The 21,686-nt window shown below is 41.8% G+C and overlaps 1 protein-coding gene across 1 annotated transcript; it reads right to left on the bottom strand.

The window, feature by feature from the left end:
* Window positions 1-524: 524 nt before the first annotated feature.
* Window positions 525-2,191, bottom strand: LOC145765540 (uncharacterized). The gene is made up of 4 exons (XM_082577377.1): window positions 2,167-2,191; window positions 1,549-1,759; window positions 899-1,061; window positions 525-743 (listed from the first exon to the last, which is right to left on the bottom strand). The coding sequence occupies exons 2-4, from the start codon at window positions 1,684-1,686 to the stop codon at window positions 586-588; spliced, it is 459 nt and encodes a 152-aa protein (XP_082433503.1). The 5' UTR covers window positions 1,687-1,759; window positions 2,167-2,191; the 3' UTR covers window positions 525-585.
* Window positions 2,192-21,686: the final 19,495 nt, after the last annotated feature.

Raw genomic sequence — 21,686 nt, 5'->3', positions numbered from 1 at the left:
AAATACAAACCGAGAGACCGTGAATCAGACAGATTCGTCTTACAAGAAATGACGGACCTCTGGAGGGTACCCCATAAACATTGGCTCGTGAAAAACACGAGAAAGATACGTGTTTTTTTACCCCAGTTTCTCGTGTAAAACCCGTGATGTGCACCCGTGTATTACACGGGTGTTTGCACAAACGCAACCCGTGTTTTTCACGACTTCTAAACCCGTGTTTTACACGTCATCTAACCCGTGTTTTACACGACTTCTAAACCCGTGTTTTACACGACTTCTAACCCGTGTTTTACACGACTTCTAAACCCGTGTTTTACACGGCATCTAACCCGTGTTTTACACGACTTCTAAACCCGTGTTTTACGCGGCATCTAACCTGTGTTTTACACGACTTCTAAACCCGTGTTTTACACGGGTGTTTGCACAAACGCAACCCGTGTTTTTACACGACTTCTAACCCGTGTTTTACACGACTTCTAAACCCGTGTTTTACACATCAAACCCGTGTTTAATATGGCAATTTATTTGGTACCAAAATCACACATGCCAAAAAACACAGATATAACTGAAGACAGTACAGCTGTTTCACACATCATCAGTTGGGCGAAACGTGCTGGATGAAGATGTCCTTGCAACTGACTGTCTTCTTATTCTCTTTTCAGCTGATTTGAGGAATTCTTGCACAACAGCTTTAACATCGCCCATGGTTGTGTCTTTTGTGTAACTGTATGTTCGAACTGATGCTGTAAGCAAAAAAGAGTTAGTGCTTAGTCACAAAAGCAATAGGCTAGCAATAGATATACAGAATTCTTCACGGATCAAATATATTAAAAATAGATTGCAACATACGTTCATTAAGCAGGGTATACGTGCAAAATCTAAAGTTTAGGCTACGCACCATAAATTACAAAAATAAATTTGCAATCTTTAATTGGGCGCTTGGAACCGCGTTGACCCATCCAATTAAACTTCGTCATAAGCTTATCCGTAAATACTCCAGAAAGAAGTTGCTTTACGCTCTTTTTGTAGTCCGTCGAAAAATACCGACTCAAATAAGAAATCTGCAAAACAACATTTATCATATAAAATTTAGACTTCACGGTTATATTCCATAGAATAAAAGTAGAGCGCACTCATACTGCAAGCTGTTAAATTTCATTGTTAACAGTCAGGGCCGTGGAGTCAGAGCCGTAACAATGTTTATTGTTTAGCCAAAGGAGTCGGAGTTTTAAAAATTGCACTGACTCCGACCCCTATATAAAATTGAGGAATGCTCTACATTGCGAGGAATTTTAAAATTATCCATTGTCAGAGTGTCAAAAACTTTGGGAAATGTATAATTTGTTGTTTTGCTGCAAATCAATGAATCGTTGCTTTGCTGCAGTCAATGCTGGTTGAAAGTTTCAAGAAATTTGCAGCAGTACGACATTGCAAAACTGTTTTAAAGAGGGTGAAAATAACCAGTATTTCTTGTATGTCTCTTCTATGAGGAGAGTCGGAGTTGTGATACCGATTCCACAGCCATGTTAACAGTAAAAAAAAAATTACCAGTTTATTTTGAACAGTGCTGTTTCCCAGGTTGTGTTCAAGCTGATCAAAATCCTCCAGGCTGTTGATGGGAAAAGATGGAATGTCCGAAGGGGGTTCCTCTATTTGTTGAGCTGGGGCGCTTCTTTCGTTTGTCATTATTATATCCAATTATTCGTTGACAGAATTAAAATTCCCATAATTTCCAGTTGAGCAATTCGAATTCGTCGAACTGTGTGAAAAATAAATAGTTGCTTTAACATGATTTGGTGTTAGCAAAGGTGCTTTGCTTTGACAATACAAAAAGAATAGCTCCCAGGCTAGGGCAGTTGTGATTTAAGCAGCTGCCAAACAAGAAAAGCGAGTGGTAAATAATACTGCCAATTAAGAACAATGCTCTTGTAGGGGCGCTCACGTGAGAGACTCAACAGATCTTCCAAAATTCGAGAAACTGAATTTTCAAAATGCGCTGCTTGTGAGTAAAGATGGGAGTTACGAAGGATAAAAAAGAGAGTAAACATAAATAAACGAAGTGAAGAATTATAGCTAAAACTATATCATCACACCGATGCAGCTGAGCAATTGTTGAGCGAAGTAAATCGAACAAGTTTCAAGATTTTAATTTAACCAGGTGCAAACCTTCACTTTGCAGCGCAACAAATTCTACTGGCAAAACCCTACCTCTGATTGTTTCCAACTTTTATTTAGGTGCCGTATGTATTATAACTTAATGGGTAGTATAAATTAATATTAATGTTTACCTGTTTTGTACATAATTCGTACATGATACTTTTTCCAATTTGGATTGACATCTGAATTTTGTAGGCATAACTGGCGAACCTTGTAACCGGAAGCTCAGGCCAATAACATTCCAAAACATCATTATCATGAAATATCCATTTCTCTAGGACAAGATCAACTTCACCTCTTGATATAAAGTCTACGACTGAAAATGCTCTCAGTCATAGTCTTCATATATTTAATCTACAGAAGCACAAAATAGACTGGACTTACTTAACACAGACAGTAAAGCATTTTCAATCAGTGTTGTTTCTCAAGACTGCACATTAAATGATAGGCCAATCGAGTAAAACTATTCATACAATAGAAATAAATGCACTGTCTACACTCTACAGCAAGCCCTGTAGCCTGTAGGTAGTAGGTACCATACTTCGATAGATGACAAAAAACAGGCACAGCTTTTCGCTACCTTTTTGAACAGCACTGCACCATTTCGGTATGTTCATCGCGATTCGTGCACAATCTTTTGGTAAAAAGAAAGATTGAACCTTTTATCTTCAGGCGCTTTTCGGTAGATTTAAATCAGTTAATGATTTCTAAATATAAATGGAAGATTAATTAACACAAACCTTGTAGCCTACTTAACAGTCACTCTAAAAAGTCCTCTCCTAAGCTGATAAGCAAATACTTAGTGAAATTCTGTGCCATTTTTTTATGTCACAGACTCACAGGGATATTTAATCAGGTGACCGCTGGTAACCTCGATATAAGGTTTACGAAAAATAAAGGGGAGAAATTCGGTTTTAATGAAAATTACATAATACTGTATTCCTGAGTTGCACAATTCCTATTGTAAAGATATTAACATAAAACACAACAAATAGCCTAATAGAGTTGAAAATTTATTTTAAACGAGAGAAACAAGGTGAAACAAACTTGCTACTAGCGTGAAAAAAACACGTGTATAACACGTTAAAAACACGTGAGTATACAAAAAAAGTGAATATGCAACTGCCGAATTTTTTTAAAGATATTAACATAAAACACATCAAATAGCCTACTAGAGTTGAAATATTACTTTAAACGAGAAAAACAAGATAAAAAAACTTGGTACTGGCGTGTAAAAACACGTGTATAACACGTTAAAAACACGTGAGTATACAAAAAAAAGTGAATATGCAATTGCAGAGATTTTTTAAAGATATTAACATAAAACGCATCAAATAGGAAATAGCCTACTAGAGTTTAAAAATTACTTTAAACGAGAAAAACAAGATGAAACGAACTTGCTACTGGCGTGTAAAAAACACGTGTATAACACGTTAAAAACACGTGAGTATGCAGAAAAAAATGAATACGCAATTGGAGAATTTTTTTAAACATATTAACATAAAACGTATCAAAAAGCCTACTAGAGTTGAAAAATTATTTTAAACGAGAGAAACAAGATGAAACAAACTTGGTACTGGCGTGTAAAAAACACGTGTATAACACGTTAAAAACACGTGAGTATGCAGAAAAAAATGGATACGCAATTGGAGAAGTTTTTTAAAAGTATTAACATAAAACGTATCAAATAGCTTACTAGAGTAGAAAAATTATTTTAAACGAGAAAAACAAGATGAAACAAACTTGGTACTGGCGTGTAAAAAACACGTGTATAACACGTTAAAAACACGTGAGTATGCAGAAAAAAATGAGTATGCAATTGGAGAAATTTTTTAAAGATATTAACATAATACGTATCAAATAGCCTACTAGAGTTGAAAAATTATTTTAAACGAGAAAAACAAGATGAAACAAACTTGGTACTGGCGTGTAAAAAACACGTGTATAACACGTTAAAAACACGTGAGTATGCAGAAACAAGTGAATATGCAACTGCAGAAATTTTTCAAAGATATTAACATAAAACGTATCAATTGATATTCTAGAGTTGAAAAACTTACTTCAAATATGATATAAAGCATTATTGCAATTGATGACATGTGTAAAAAATCTCGTGTTAATCACGTGTTAAAGAGGTGTAAAAAAAACGTACCCCAGTATTACACGAGTTCCCCCAGAATTTCACGTGTTTTTCACGAGCCAATGTTTATGGGGTAACAACCTCAGACGGAGACAACATCTCGGGTGAGTTCACCACGGACGAATTTTCCGCCGCCCTCCAGCACATAAAGCCAGGTAAAGCCCCGGACCCTGACCACCTATGCCCGGAGTTGATACTCCATGCTGCTGCCTCCTCAAAGTCCTGGTTAAAAGACTTCCTTTCCTGCTGCTTGCGCCACCTGAGAATTCCCAGGATCTGGAGAAGAGCCCTTGTGGTTGCAGTTCCTAAGCCAAAGAAGCCCCCAGGGGACCCGAAGAGCTACCGCCCAATGTCACTGCTCTGCATCCCCTTCAAGATCCTCGAGAGACTCATCTACGCCCGTGTCGAACCAATAAAAGATCCGCAGCTCCCCGGTGAACAAGCTGGCTTCCGACACGGACGATCAACCGTAGATCAGGTCACACTTATGACCCAAGACATTGAGGACAGCTTCTCGGCTAAGAAGAAGGCTGGCGCCGTGTTGTCAATCTCACGGCTGCCTAATGCCTATGATACTGTATGGCATAGCGGCCTTACTTGCGAGTTACTCCGTCTGCTCCCTGACAGACACATGGTTCATAATGATGATGGAACTTGTGCAAAACCGCAGTTTTACCCTCACAACCGGTAGCGGTCGTCGAAGCAGACTATGCCGACTCAAAATCGACGTCCCACAGGGCTCAGTCTTGGCTCCTGTCCTGTTCAACACATAGCCTACACCTACGACATGCCCCCACCATCTCCACGACATATGCTTACGCAGACGACCTGGCACTCCTGCACTCAGAGGGAAATTGGCAGTCAGTGGAGAGGAACCTCAGCCAAGACATGCAAACACTATCAGCATACCTCCAGAAATGGAAGCTACAGCTCAGCAAGGCTAAGACAGTGTCGGCGGCCTTCCACCTTAACAACTGGGAAGCACAGCGCGAGATAAACATCAACATTGATGGGGAACGCCTTCCCTACTTGCCGAACCTACTTATCTCGGCATAACCCTGAACAGGTCACTCACGTACGGCCGACACTTGGAGTCACTGCGCAAAAACATATCTACACGCGTCGCACTTTTGAGGCGATTGGCGGGTTCCTGCTTGGGAGCTGGTGCCAAAACTCTTCGTACAACTACCCTAGCCCTTGTTCATTCCACTGCTGAGTACTGTGCACCAGTCTGGTGCCGTAGTTCTCACACCCACCATATTAATACCGCCATCAACGATGCGCTGCGTACTGTGACTGGATGCCTGCGTCCCACCCCGACAGACTAAGTCTACCTATCCTAGCAGGCATCCAATCTGCTGAGCAACGTCGTAAAGGAGCCACGACTCCTCTCGCTCGCCGCGCTCTGGACCCCGACCATCCCCTCTATGCAACATTCAAGCGACCACCACCTATAAAGCAGCGACTGAAATCAAGACGCCCCTTTGTGCCTGCCGCACAACAACTACTTAAGAACGAAGAAGAACTTGGGTTAAGTGGGGAACACTGGACGAACCACATGTGGAACACGGAGTGGCAAAAGTATATACCTCCACGCTCCGTGACTTCATACCCGACGCCGATCCCCGTCCACCGGGGATGTCCCTCGCAAGGCTTGCGTGGATCAGGCTTAACCGCCTGCGAACTGGCGTCGGCCGCTTTCGTTCGGACATGCACAAGTGGGGCCTGGCTCCTCCATCAGAATGCGAGTGTGGCGCCACAGAACAGACCGCAGACCTGTCATTCACCACTGCCTAATCCACCGGCCTCCACACGGTGCGCATGGCCTAAGGGTCCTGAACGACGAGACTGTTGAGTGGCTGATAACTTCCTACCCTCCAATCTAGCCTGGAAAGACCTGCTCATACGTCGATGATGATGATGATTCAAACACGATGAATGTCTTTAGCCAATTCACTTTCTAACTTCGCAATGTTTGCAAAAACATTGAAAAAATATCAGGCAGTAGTACCATTTTTGGTTACTGTTTAGGTACCACAAATGGGAAGCCTCTGCTCCACATTTTTATTTGAATTTCGTCTGCCACGAATGCCAATCGCTAGCCTCCCCGACCCAGCTGGGCGAACCTGCCTCAACGTCTGGGCCAGTGCACATCCGTGCTCGCCGAATGAAAGCTTACTTTTCTCCAGTGAGTATTAATTACACTCCCACCTATACATATATATACTTTTTTTTTGATTACAGTATATTGATTCATCGGTACCCGGTCAATTGGTCGAAAGACATTTGGTCGACAGTCATTTGGTCGACAGACATTTGGTCGACAGGACGTTTGGTCGACAGGACATTTGGTCGACAGACATTTGGTCGACAAGACATTTGGTCGACAGGACATTTGGTCGAAAGAACGATTCATTTTAGGGTTAACTAACCCTAACCTGATCCTAACCCTAACCCTAACCTTAACCCTAACCTAACCCTAACTCTAACCCAAATGTCCTGTCGACCAAATGTCTTGTCGACCAAATGTTTTGTCGACCAAATGTCTGTCGACCAAATGTCTTGTCGACCAAATGTCTGTCGACCAAATGTCTTGTCGACCAAATGTCTTGTCGACCAAATGTCCTGTCGACCAAATGTCTGTCGACCAATTGTCTGTCGACCAAACGTCCTGTCGACCAAATGTCTGTCGACCAATTGACTGTCGACCAAATGTCTTTCGACCAATCGACCGGCCACCGATTCATCGAGCCTCTGCTCCACATTTTTATTGAATATTCGTCTGCCACGAGAGCCAAATTATCCTTAAATGGTTCGACTCTCTTCCTCGTGGAAGACCCCAATTTTATCCGCTCTGCCTACTGGCAGACCGGGTATAAGAGTCAAATTATCTGCGCGAGGACGCGTGAAGGAGACGTGGGCGCTGCCCGGCGGTCAATTACTGCCGGTTCCAGCGTCCACACACGACGGGTTGCCCGGTTCGTCGCAGGGCTTCTTTCTGGGCTATGCAGAAAGAGCCTGTCTCCCTGGCCCGCTCCGCCATTCTAAATTTGCGGACGGGTCATATAGTTTTTCGATCCACACTCTCCCTCCACAGGTACCTCGACTCCCCAGCCTGGCCCTCGCGACCTAAGCTGGTGGACTTAACCCTCCGGGTGCATCGTCACCCCATAAATCACGCCGCTCCCCGCCGCCGCGGGGTGTGGCAGGCCGGTTTCTGAAAGTCTTCGACCTGGCTATGTTTGTTTGTGCTCTCTCGCCGTGTCAATTATTTGTACCCGTGCGCTGTTGATGCAAATAAAACAGTTTAACACTAATCCTTAAATAGTTGACTCTCTTCCTCATGGTAGACCCCAATTTTATCCGCTCTGCCTACAGGCAGACCGGGTATAAGAGTCAAGTACCTGCGCCGAGGTCGCGTGAGGGAGACGTGGGCGCCGTCCGGCGGTCAATTATTGCCGGTTCCAGCATCCACACACGACGGGTCGCCCGGCCCGTCGCAGGCCATCTTTCTGGGCAATGCAGAAAGAGCCTGTCTCCCTGGCCCGCTCCGCCATTCTAAATTTGCGGACGGGTCATGTAACGTTTTCGATCCACACTGTCCCTCCACAGGTACCTCGACTCCCCAGCCTGGCCCCCGCGACCTAAGCTGGTGGACTTACCCCTCCGGGTGCATCGTCACCCCATAAATCACGCCGCTCCCGCCGCCGCGGGGTGTGGCAGGCCGGTTTCTGAAAGTCTTCGACCTGGCTATGTTTGTTTGTGCTCTCTCGCCGTGTCAATTATTTGTACCCGTGCGCTGTTGATGCGAATAAAACAGTTTAACACCTTAACTACTGCACTGATGAGACCGGGAGGTCGAAACGGTGTGCACTGTCTGCAGTTAAAGCAATATTTTAGATTATCACACACTACCTTCTCCCGATATGCTGCTCTTTCCCGCTCAGATCAACCTCGCGTTGCTTTTAACTCATCGATAAACATGATTTCCCGATCAACTCGATGCAACCTCCAAAGTTTCATCCCACTATTCTATATTTTTCCTGGTAACGTAGACTAGTCATATCTATGCTTCGATCGCTAGTCCCCCCGACCCATCTGGGCGAACCTGCCTCAACGTCTGGCCAGTGCACATCCGTGCTCGTTGGTTCAACGTCAACACTTTTTCGGTAGGTACAGCATACAATATATTCCCACTTGCCATCTTTTTTTTTACACCAATTAATTGAGCCTTTGCTCCAGATTTTATATAATTTTCGTCTCCCACGAGTATTCAAATCGTCCTTGTAGCTAAGCTTCTCTTCCTCGTGGGAGACCCCAAAGTTTATCCGCTCTGCCTACGGCCAGACCGGGTGTAGGAGTCAAACGTACCTGTATTACGGTCACGTGATGGAGACGTGGGCGCTGCCTGGCTTTATAAAACTTCTGTCGCCCGGCCCGTCGTGAGCTGACCTTTTTGCGTTTGCAGAAAGCAAAGCCCGTCTCCCTGGCCCGTTCCGCCATTCTAACTTTTGCGGACGAATCGCACAAAATTCTCGATCCCCACTTTCCTTCCACAGATACCTAGACTCCCCAGCCTGGCCCCCGCGACCTAAGCTGGTGGACTTCCTTTCCGGGTGCATCGCCACCCCATAATCACGCCGCTTCCGGCCTCCACGGGGCGTGGCAGGCCGGTTCTTTAAAGTCTCTGACTTGGCTATGTTTATTGTGTTCTTCTCGCCGTGTCAATTATTTTGTACTCGTGCGTCGTTGATCAAAATAAAACAGTTCATCATCTAGGCCCTATATGCACCAACTACAAAAGTAAAGGTTTTCAAATTCCTTTCTTCAGAAACATCATTACAGCCCAGTGGGCCACTTTGTAACCAGCATGCCGTGGCACAGTAGTGTGCCGAGCGGCGGCACTAGGTGTAGCCAACGGAATGATAATTGATTTTGAGATGTTTCTATTCTTGGACTAAAAAACCTTCTTTGAAAGCTTAATTCTTGTAGTTTCCCATAGCCTACATATAGAGGCTTTGAACCACCGCCGCTCCAAGGCCGATCAACATAGCAACTGTTTATTATTTTTTGTTTTTACCAATATAAATTTAAAAAATTTTCCTTGCTCTTTTTTCCTCGTCGTTTTTCTAAATATTGAAACTCTTCGAAGGTGTTGGATGGATGGATGGTCATTTTATTTTTGTTTGGATGCGAAACGCCGAAACATACATAAAACAAAAACTGACAGTGTGCAGCCAATGAGAGAGTGCGAAAGACCGTAGCCCTGAAGGCGTAGGGCAGTGGTTCTCAACCAACTTTTGAGCCCTTACCTCTTTGCCCTCTATGTTGATGATCTATCCAAAAAGCTTAACATGTCTAAAGCGGGTTGCTATGTAGGGAATGCATTGGTAAATCACATTATATTTTCTGATGACCTTTGCTGCTTTTGTCCCAGCCTTGTTGGTTTACGTGAATTGATTGAAATCTGCCAAGACTTTGCTAAGCAACATGACATTACATTTAACTGTAGAAAATCCTTTGGGGTGTTATTTGAGCCCAAACATTTCGATCTGTTTGCTTCCCCAAGGATTATTCTTGACCAAGAACCGATTGAGTTTGTTGAAAATGTTAAGTATTTAGGTGTGCATATCACGTCCTCATTATCAGATGACAAGGACATACTGCGACAAGTTAAATCTCTTTATTGTACTGCAAACAAATTAAAAAATAAATATAGTAAATGTTCACGGAGAGTAAAAAATGTGTTGTTTCGCTCTAACTGTATATCTCTTTATGGTTGTCAACTTTGGCACAATTATCGCCGTTCTTCTATCAATCGGATTAGAATTGCATATAATGACTCATTTCGAATTCTACACAATATACCTCGCTTTACTAGTGCACGTGAATGTCAAGTCAATGCAAATGTTACAACTTTTGATGCTCTATTGCGGAAAACAGTTTATGCTTTTGTGCAACGTTGTTACAAGTCTCTCAATTCTCTTATCATAGCATTAATGTCCTCAGACGCTTTCTATAAAACGACATATTTTAAGCACTATAATGATATGTTGCACATGTCATCCAAGTGACTCCTTAGGTCTTGTCTTTTTGTGTTTTGGTTTTAATATGGACAACCTTGTCTGATGCAAATAAATAAATAACATAATTTCGTCAATCTCATCAATCATCATCCTTCCAAGTGTGTTGCTTTGAAACTTATGTAACATATGATTCCATAAGGAGACGCGATATATCAGCCTACCAAAATTTCAAATATAAATTTTCAGGGGTCCGCGACCGCTTCGAAGGTACCAAAAGGGGTCCACCAAGACTAAAAGGTTGAGAACCACTGGCGTAGGAGGTCGTCGAGTCTGCACTCTCTCATTCAAATAGTTATACGAAAGAAAGTAGGCCTATTGGGTTTTTAAATATTGTAGCAAATTGACACAAAAAAGAAGAAAGAAGGAAGAACAGAAAAAAACAAATACAGATACTACAAAAAATAATAACAATTAACATAGTCAGGTAGTGGATGTCGTTTCTATAGCTCTTGATTATTGAAGAAGTGTTTTTTGCACATTTTACTGAAAAATTTGAAGCCTTTTTTCATGTTTTTTTTTCATATTTTGAGGTAAACTGTTCCATACCTTGATTCCCATGCATTTTAAACTTTTTTGAAATATTTGGGTATTTGCCTGTTTAGTATAAAGTGAATTAGAGCTTGAACGTCGGGTGCTATACGAATGAATAGCTGATACATGTGTAAAGAAAGTTTTGAAGTTTTCCGGTAGTTTATTATTATAAAATTTGAACATAAATTTGCTTATTTCCAGTTTAGGCTATAAGTAGAATTAACTAGAATTAACAATGTCTTCTTAAGTAACTTAAATAAGTAGAATTAACAATGTCTTCCTGAACCAACAATTTGCGCGTACTGCAATGATAACAAAATTGAACAGGTTCAAAAATTCAATTATTTGAGCTCAATACTGAATCCAAGCACCCGATGTGAAGAAAAAATTAGACGACGCATTGCATTATCAAAGTCAAGTTTCAACACCATGGCAAAAATCTTTAAAGATCGAAAGCTCTCCAAAAACCTTAAAAATTCGTTTGTTAAAATGCTTTGTTTGGTCAATTTTGATGTATGGATGTGAAAATTTTGACATATCATGGAAGCAAGTTTGTTTCCTATCTTGACTCTTTGTTGCTAGTGTAGATATTTTAGTGTAATGTTTATTCATTGACTTGGCTGAGGGTGGCTGCTTGACTCGAAGACCGTCATGGTCACTTCGCAGCTTCCCGTTGTGATTTACTTATCAACGATGCAGTGTACATTTGTTATTTTTCTTTGTTTCAATTGTGTTCGTTAAGCGTACTGCATCATTTAATGATTTTGCTGTTATAATATTGCACAACAAAATAAACCAATCAATCAATCAAACACTAACGGCAAAAACACGAAAAAAACTTGAAGCTGCAGAAATGTGGTTTTACCGAAGAATTTTTAAAATTCCATGGACAGCTTTTCGAACCAACAGAGCAGTTCTCCAACAGATGGGCCAGGAGCAGCAGATACTGAGATCTTTAGAAATGCGGCAGCTGAAGTTCTTAGGTCACATTATAAGGAAAGGCGAACTTGAAGATTTATCTTTAAGTGGAAAAATACTAGGAAAACGGTCAAGAGGAGCACAAAGATTCACATTTTTGCACAATTTTCAACCACTTATCAAAAACCCTACTAAAATTTGGCAAGAAGCACGAGATCGATCAAACTGGAACATCATTGTACATCGAGGGCTGTATCAGCTATGAAACCTAAACAGAGAGAATTAACAGTTAGTAGGCTATTTTATTTTCTTGATAGAGTGGCAGTAATTTAGTTTTCATTTTAATTATCTTATTTTGTCTAACTTGGATTCTATTCAAGTATTTTGTGGGTGCGCATCCCCAGTTGATAATTCCATATTGTAGGTGCGAGTGTAGCCTACAATGCTATAATAAATATTGATGAGAACTTTTCTAGAAGTAAATTTTCTAAGTTTACTCAGTACGCCTGAAGAAGAGGATAGTTTTTTCGAGATAGTTCTTGCTTACCTTTGTGTCATATTTTAAGCTGATTATTCTATTTTGGTGTCAAGCACGTCATAACTTTCACGTTTTGTCGCTTCTACTTTTTCTAGACCGCTGTTAAGTTTAGCATATATTGTTATTCGCTGTGATGGTCAGAAATAAAAACAAACTGTCCTTAAAATGCGTTGCTCGTACGTACACCCTGTGAGCTGAATCAGAGAGCCTTGCGGTTTCTCTCGTGCATAAAGGGGGGGGGGGGGCGCTTAACCAACTGAGCTATCGGGACGGACCGCAATCTGAACATACTTTTAAAAAAGCGACTCGCAATTTGAAGGCAGACTAGTGATTTGAGAGGATGATTTGATTTTCAGACGTCAGCATAAATTGTCGGTCGGAGGTCCTATGAAGTTAGTTCTTTATGGGCCTATTGTTTGTTTTCCAGATTTGAATATGGAGAACTGCTTTGAAGTAGCCTACATTGCTCAAGCTCATATAGTTACATAGCCTACTCCAAAAATTAAAAAATTACTTTCGTTTGATCTTGCTACTTTTTGTTTATTTTACTAAAATATGATATTTATCCACAGACCATTCGGGGCAGACGTTTTCACCATTATTGAAGAACAAAAAGATTAGGCTTAAGTTCTATTTGAGCTTCATACTAAAATTCCGAGGCAAGGTTTGTCAGGCTGTCTTTGTTGAACTGACGGAACTCAAGGATTAAAGTTGTTTCAATACGCTATACCAATTGACTATTTTTGGATTCCTGTTGAAGAAGATATAGCCTAAGCAAACTTCGGAAGCAGTTATTACAATTTGCTCCTGTTATACACTAGGCCAGGGATGGCCAACTTCTCATCGATTGTGATCGACTAGAAAGTTTCTTAATCACTAGCGATCAATCGGTCGGTGATAAAGTCACTAAACAATTTTTTTCCAGTGACACCTTTACTGTAAATGCATTTACATTTATCACACATCCACCATCGTCAGCACAGAGTAGTCTATTTATGTTTCAGTTAATTTGGTTCTTTACAATAAAACACGAGAAGAATAATTATGTTCTACAAGTAGATTTACTTTAAATTTCTTCTAAATGAGTCAGTGAAATATTAGAGTCATCATGTTGTAGGTACTTCAGCTTGCCGTTATCATTACATCAGGTGTCTAAAGCAATCGTCCAGGTGGCGGTCGGTTAGCACAGCACGTTGCTTTTTTTTGATTACGTTCACAAATGAAAATGCAGATTGACATAAATAAGTTGAACCAAAACTAAAATGGATGTGTTCCGCACATCTTTTGATATTGCACTATTTTGCATCAACAACAAACCACCAGAAATCATCTTCGGATGCTCGAACCTTCAATGTCTACATTTCCACTTCAATCGTACCTACGTACCTGTTTCCAACAAAAATATTTCATTTATTTTGAGAGAAATTAGTAGAGAGTAGACACAATTAAATCCGACTTGAACGGATATGAGACGTAGTCGACTATTTCTTCGATTTCATGAAAAACACTAAATCGAAATTCAAAATCATCAAAAACAATTTTTATTTTTCAGCAATGGATATTTTGTTTCTATAGCCTACTTACTAAAGCTCTGACTGGATTTATCTACCAAGCAAATTATCTGAGTCGATCGAGAATGTTTCTCTCCGGAATATTGATGAAAAACATGCTTTTTAGGAATGTTTTTCTTCCTTGTATGACTGTTTGTTATCGAAAACATGTGTTAATGTATGTTTTTTGCTGTGTATTGTGGATAGCGTGTAACATCGACAATGCCTGATAAACCTGGAAATGATCGACAACCCAAGAAAACTTTCGACAATGCTTAACAAACCCAACAACCACTGAAGATGTTCGACAATGCCTGGAAATCCTAGACAGTGCCTGGAAATTCCCAACAATGCCTGAAAGTAGCTACTCTACAATGCCTGACAACTCCTGCAAATGCTCCACAACACCTGAAAATGCTCGACAATGCCTGAATATGTTCGACAATCCCTGAAAATGTTCGACAATGCCTAACAAGCCTGTCAATCACTGATAATGATGGACAATGCCTGGAAATCCTAGACAATGCTTGGAAATTATCGACAATGCCTGAAAGTAGCTACCCTACAATGCCTGACAACCCCATGCAAATGCTCGACAACCCCTGAATATGTTCGACAATGCCTGAAAATGTTATATAATGCCTAACAAACCTGTCAACCACTGATAATGATCGACAATGCCTGGAAATCCTGGACAATGCCTGGAAATTCCCAACATTGCCTGTGCGGGAACTTTATATGAAGGGTATGATGCGGGGATCGCCACACCTGAATGTAGCTACTCTACAATGCCTGACAACCCCTGAAAATACTCGACAACCCCTGAATATGTTTGACAATGCCTGAAAATATTCGATAATGCCTCACAAGCTTGTCAACCACTGATAATGATCGACAATGCCTGGAAATCCTAGACAATGCCTGGAAATTCCAAACAATGCCTGAAAGGAGCTACTCTACAATGCCTGACAACCCCTGAAAATGCTCGACAATGCCTGAAAATGTTCGACAATGCCTGAAAATGTTTGACAATGCCTGAAAATGTTTTACAATGCCTAACAAACCCGTCAACCACAGATAATGATCGACAATGCCTGGAAATCCTAGACAATGCCTGGAAATTCACAACAATGCCTGAAAGTAGCTACTCTACAATGCCTGACAACCCCTGAAAATGCTCGACAAGCCCTGAGAATGTTCGACAATGCCTGAAAATGTTCTATAATGCCTAACAAACCCGTCAACCACTGATAATGATCGACAATGCCTGGAAATCCTAGACAATGCCTGGAAATTCACAACAATGCTTGAAAGTAGCTACTCTACAATGCCTGACAACCCCTGAAAATGCTCGACAAGCCCTGAAAATGTTCGACAATGCCTGAAAATGTTCTATAATGCCTAACAAACCCGTCAACCACTGATAATGATCGACAATGCCTGGAAATCTTAGACAATGCCTGGAAATTCCCAACAATGCCTGAAAGTAGCTACTCTACAATGCCTGACAACCCCTGAAAATGCTTGACAACCCCTAGAAATGCTCCACAACCCCCCGAGAAGCCGACAATGCCCGACAATGCCTGACAATGCCTGACAATGCCTGACAATGCCCGACAATGCTTGACAATGCCCGACAATGCCTGACAATGCCTGACAATGGGTATTTAGAGGTACCGCTTTATAATGGGCCCAGTGAAGCTATCAGGTCTGCTAGTATTGCCATATCTTTTATAAGATGCCTAAGAGGCAATTCATTACTATGGAGTAGGCATATTAACCATTGAAGTGGCTTTTGGAAATGATCTTCCAGGAGCTTTATCACGACGCCTTTTTGACCTGTGTTTATTGCGGTTCCATCGCATCCAATTGCCATTACATTATCGTAGCTAATTTTATTGGATCCAAGATATTCAAGAATCCCGGTAGCTATTGACACACTAGATCCGTTGGCTGCAGTAAAATGACTAATGAAATGAGAACTTGGCTCCTCAAGTAAAGTAATGTGCTCTTCAACTGTAAAACGTTTTCGAAGTTTCCCACCAATTTCATCTTGTTTGATGGTTTAATCTTTTCGGCCATCAAAATATATGCTTTGCAAATTTATGCACATGATAGGCCTACTTTCAACTTGAGTTGTAAACCTCATTTCTTTTCTCGCTCTTTTCACTTTGCTTTTATCTATGACTGATTGACAACTCCCGCATCTTGTAGAAATGATGAAGCAATAAGTGCTGCAGACCTATCTGAAATACCAGTACGATCGCATGATTCAGCAAATACTACTAAACTGGAAGTAACCTTGCTTTTTCTAGGGTTTTCCGAGGCAAAACTGGGTTGATAATCAAAATCTTCGCAGCGTTCTTCATTGGATGACAAAGTTTCTGAGCTTGAATAAGAAGTTAAAGGTGTTTTAACTAAAGCGCTACTTGTGCCTGCTCCTGGGTCTTCACATAAAGAACGGAATTGTTCTGATCTTGCGAGTCTCCTCGGAAAACGTTTAAAATTAGATTTTGTGGCCGATTTATCATGTTTATCAATCACCATTATGCGAGTTGTTCTTTGATCAAGACGGAACTGTTGTTCTGTAACAGGGACACGATTTTCCTGCGGGCAAGTACATTGCAGAAGATTGGAACACTTAGGCTACAACAACCGATTTCAAATATTTTTGCTTTGCAGATTCTTTCATTTGGTCGAAATTTTGTTGAAATTTAGGCCCACCTCTAGAATTTGACTTCAAAAGACTATTCTTTTTTTTTGTAACTCTTTATCATGAATATGTACTCATGTTCGTACCTCATTCGTATCATCCTACAAAGTTAATGGACAAAACATAAATGAGCGTACAGCGTTAACACCATCTTGCCCTTTTGCGACAAGTTTGTTTATTGAGTAATGACAAAATAGCATTTTAAATTGGTGAAAATTCAGCATTTTGGTCGTCGATGCGGGGCAGTAAACCTTAAGCTTCGAACATGACTTTACATAGGAAAGTTCTGGATACATTCCACTTACAATTTATAACTAGCCAGTAGAAAAATTATAAAAAAAATTATGTTAAAACGGAAAGTGAAATTTCCCCTTTTTTTTCAAAAAATTGAAAATTTGACCCCCCTGCGGGGGCAGAAGATGCACCTCCAAACTGATGAAATTTTGCACACGTAATTTTTTCATGCATGTGCCACTTTTTATGACTAGCCGTTTTTGAATTTCGAAAAAAAGTCAAAAACAGCCCACCCTATTCTACAGTAAGAGTAAGCTGTAAAGGATGCAACCTAGTTCGTACCATGAACAGTTCGTACCGTCAGTTCGTACCGTGAAAAGATCGAAAAAAAAAAGCCGAAGTCGCTGATCGCAGTTTCCGCAATCATTTTAAAATTTTCCCCCTGAAAAGATCGAGAGAAAAAATAGCTCAAAACCGAAGTCCTTTGATCGCAGTTTCCGCTAACCCTAACCATAGAGTAATCTATGCTCTAACTAGGGATTGTAGATCATAGGGATGCGAAACTTCATCCGCTTTTGACTTATCCGCAACAGTAGAAGGGTTACATTTTTTTGTAATTTACAAAATATTTTACTTTTTATGGGTTACATAAGAAGAGTGAAGTTGGTTTTAAAGTAATTTAAGGTTTTTAGTTGAAAGCAAGCCAGCAGTAAAGCGTAAAAAAAATGTCTATTTGGCAATTGACCCTTTTAATGTTGAAGGAACAACGGAGTTGTGCGTCCCGTAATGTACCGTCCCTAGCTCTAACCCTAACCCTCGCTGATCGCAGTTTCCGCAAATTTTTTTCCGCAGTTTCCGTTAGGCTACCCCTTATCCTAATTCTAATTTCTAACCATAGAGTAATCTATGCTCTAACCCTAACCCTCGTTGATTGCAGTTTCCGCAAATATTTTTCCGCAGTTTCCGCTTTTACCCTAACCATGGACTAATCTATGCTCTAACCTTAACCCTCGCTGATCGCAGTTTCCACAAACATTTTCCGCAGTTTTCGCTAACCGCAGTTTCCGCTTACCCTAACTCTAACCATAGAGTAATCTATGCTCTAACCCTCGCTGATTGCAGTTTCCGCAAACATTTTTCCGCAGTTTCCGCTAACTTTTACCCCAACAATAGAGTGATCTATGCTCTAACCTTCGCTGATCACTGTTTCCACAAACATTTTTCCGTAGTTTCCGCTTACCCTAACTCTAACGATAGAGTAATCTATGCTCTAACCCTCGCTGATCGCAGTTTCCACAAACATTTTCCCGCAGTTTCGCAATTTCCGCTAACCCTCAAGTTTGTTTCAAATTGTTTGGGGAAACTCCAATCAGCGACTTCGGCTTTGTGCTATTAACATCAAAAGTTAATGGGCTGCGGGGGAGGGTCGCTAATATTGTCGACGTTGCCTTACACGCGAGATTTTTTCTTCTCTCGCGCAACGCTCAGAGTTCACTACCACTACATCCAGGGATACCTAGAATCCCTACACTACATCTTGCAGGTTTACAAATTTTCCATATAGCATGGATTTGTTCCCTGTCTCATCATAAGTGCGTCCGCTCCGAAAGCTGTCCACACACCCAAACACTCAGCAGGCACACCATACTTACATGGAAGATACCTACCAGGGAGGCGAGGGACTCACTACGACCGAAGGGACCCACCGCGGTAGATGGTAATCTGTGGAAATAAATAAGGGTTATTGACTGCCTCGAGCTGATTTGCCTGTCTCGACTTTCCTCTTGCTGATCTTGGAGCAGTCTAGGAGATGGCGGGTCAAGCTCGAGAACTAGCGCGTTTTGGTAGAGAGTTAATTTTAATTTTATTTGAGTTTGTTTGTGTGTGTGTTTCTTCTTGTTACCCGCTTGAAGAAGGGCACTTGATTGTGGGAAACGGGCCACTGCAGTCTGACATCATTTGGCGGAGATGCCAGAGAGGAGCGGCCAGAGGAAGGGTAGCTTTCGCTGACCCCAGAGTCATCTTGAAAAGGGCCGCTGCAATCCTGTTATCCCAGGGCGAGTGGGACAACGGAAAGGGACGGTTAAAGATCTCCCGTTGCAATCACTCTTCCGGCATCAGGCTGTTTCAGATGAGTGAGAGGAACGGGTTAAAGGTGGATTGTTACGCCCTTGCCTGTCTAAGCTTCTTCAAAGATGTTCTACGACCGTACTGTGCTAGTGAGACCCACCGCTGCAATCAGCCACCCCTACCAACTAGGACGACTGAGAGGCGGTTGAAGAGAGGGTCTCGACTGGTTCTTCTTTCTTCTGACCGTAGGAGGAGGTGTGTGCTTGGCGACATTCATCATGGTCAAAAGAATCAGGTTGTTCTTTTGTCCTCCAGGGAGTTGATTGTAGAGGATCATGTCGTTTGTTATTTTCATGTCTTTGTTGGTCAGGTCAGAGTATTGTTGTTGAAGGCGTTTCCATATTCCTTGTGTAAAGGAGCACTCCATTAGGACGTGGGCCACGTTGTCTTCAGGTTTTCTGCAGAAATTGCAATTTTTTATTCTGTCAGATTGTACTGTTCTTTCAAATTCTAATCATTTGTATCCTTGATGATGAACTGTTTTATTTTGGTCAACGACGCACGAGTACAAAATAATTGACACGGCGAGAAGAACACAATAAACATAGCCAGGTCAGAGACTTTAAAGAACCGGCCTGCCACGCCCCGTGGAGGCGGGGAGCGGCGTGATTATGGGGTGGCGATGCACCCGGAAGGGAAGTCCACCAGCTTAGGTCGCGGGGGCCAGGCTGGGGAGTCTAGGTACCTGTGGAAGGAAAGTGTGGATCGAGATTTTTGTGCGACTCGTCCGCAAAAGTTAGAATGGCGGAACGGGCCAGGGAGACGGGATTTGCTTTCTGCAAACGCAAAAAGGTCAGCTCACGACGGGCCGGGCGACAGAAGTTTTATAAAGCCAGGCAGCGCCCACGTCTCCATCACGTGACCGTAACACAGGTACGTTTGACTCCTATACCCGGTCTGCCCGTAGGCAGAGCGGATAAACTTTGGGGTCTCCCACGAGGAAGAGAAGCTTAGCTACAAGGACGATTTGAATACTCGTGGGAGACGAAAATTATTTAAAATCTGGAGCAAAGGCTCAATTAATTGGTGTAAAAAAAAAGATGGTAAGTGGGAATATATTGTATGCTTTACCTACCGAAAAAGTGTTGACGTTGAACCAACGAGCACGGATGTGCACTGGCCAGACGTTGAGGCAGGTTCGCCCAGATGGGTCGGGGGGACTAGCGATCGAAGCGTAGATATGACTAGGCTACGTTACCAGGAAAAATATATAATAGTGGGATGAAACTTTGGAGGTTGCATCGAGTTGATCGGGAAATCATGATTATCGATGAGTTAAAAGCAACGCGAGGTTGATCCGAGCGGGAAAGAGCAGCATATCGGGAGAAGGTAGTGTGTGATAATCTAAAATATTGAAATATGAAAATACAGATCCAGTGTTGTTAATGATATTACGTCATTGATGATGATATGAGTCCATTCACGATATGCAATATATACTTAATTCATATATTGCTATTTTATTTTATTGATGATGATTGTATTCTTCATTGAGCTGCAGCATGCTGATGAAACGACAATTGTTTACAGGTAAATTGATAATGAAACAATGGATTTAACATACTATGACGTCACACAATTACTGGCGGGTTTTGAGGTTTGCTGTCTTGCGCGCTCGGATGCTTACTGCAGAGCTTCTGCTGTTGGGGAATTGAGCTTCTGATCGCTGGAATCGTCTTTTCTATGACGTAGCCCCTCCACGAGTGAGCCCGGCGTTCCAAGCTTTCCAGACACGGAGGGAACCTTCGATTGAGAGGGAGGCCACTTTTCTAGCCACCTCTGCTACCCCACGAGCAGGAACACCCAAGGCCGCCAAAGCCCGAGAGCTCAACGGAGCATAGCTCCCGAGGGAGCCTACAACGAACGGAAGTGACAGGACGTCCCTGCAAGGGCGCTTCCTGTCTTCCAATATGTTTACACATAACTCGCCGTACTTGTCGTGTTTCCTGTCGGCGGCTTTTCGAAGGGAATCCGCGCCGTAATGTTGGGGGTTGCTCAACGAAGGCAAGTCGACCCTTGTGTTCTATCAGAAACAACTTAGGTTTGTGGTACGTAACGAAGTAAAGAAAAATCCCGAAAACGGATTTAGCTGCTTCGTGCCACACAGGCATGGTACGGTACACAAAGAAGAAGAAAGTATTTCCCACCTTGTTCGTGCTACTGTAATCGCGGCAATTGTGCTTTGTAAACTGTGACCGGATGCCCACATCCCAAGCCTTCGAACAATTGTCCTATTCTTGCAGACATAAGCTACTTAACCTGCAGCTCACCTTGTGCAAAGAAGTCATTTTCTGAGGCAAATCATGTAGCCTACACCATACCGAACGGGCATTTTTGCGGTTTAAATCAAAATATCTAAAGGCTTACAGCATGATATGCTGTAAGCAAATCATGCAAATCCTAATATGCAAGGTTTTAACTTATTTTAAATACATTGCAGAGTCGCCAGAAACAAGTACGGTATTTCTTTTGATAAACGAAATATAGGCCTATGTAAAGCCTAGTATGTCTTACCACGGAAGAAAGATTTTTTGGAAAGCTCAATATGTGGTAATTCTAAACAATTAGCAACCACTGTTCTAGCAGTTATGGTTAAGTATTTTTTGGCGGTCCCGAATTCTTATTAAAAATGGTACCAGTTCATCATTTAACAGCAGACTTTCAATATAGTCAAATCATCATTATTATC

This window comes from Aplidium turbinatum, chromosome 2 (genome assembly GCF_918807975.1).
Source record: "Aplidium turbinatum chromosome 2, kaAplTurb1.1, whole genome shotgun sequence".
NCBI lineage: Eukaryota > Metazoa > Chordata > Ascidiacea > Aplousobranchia > Polyclinidae > Aplidium > Aplidium turbinatum.
This window is presented reverse-complemented; position numbering and strand designations above follow the sequence as displayed.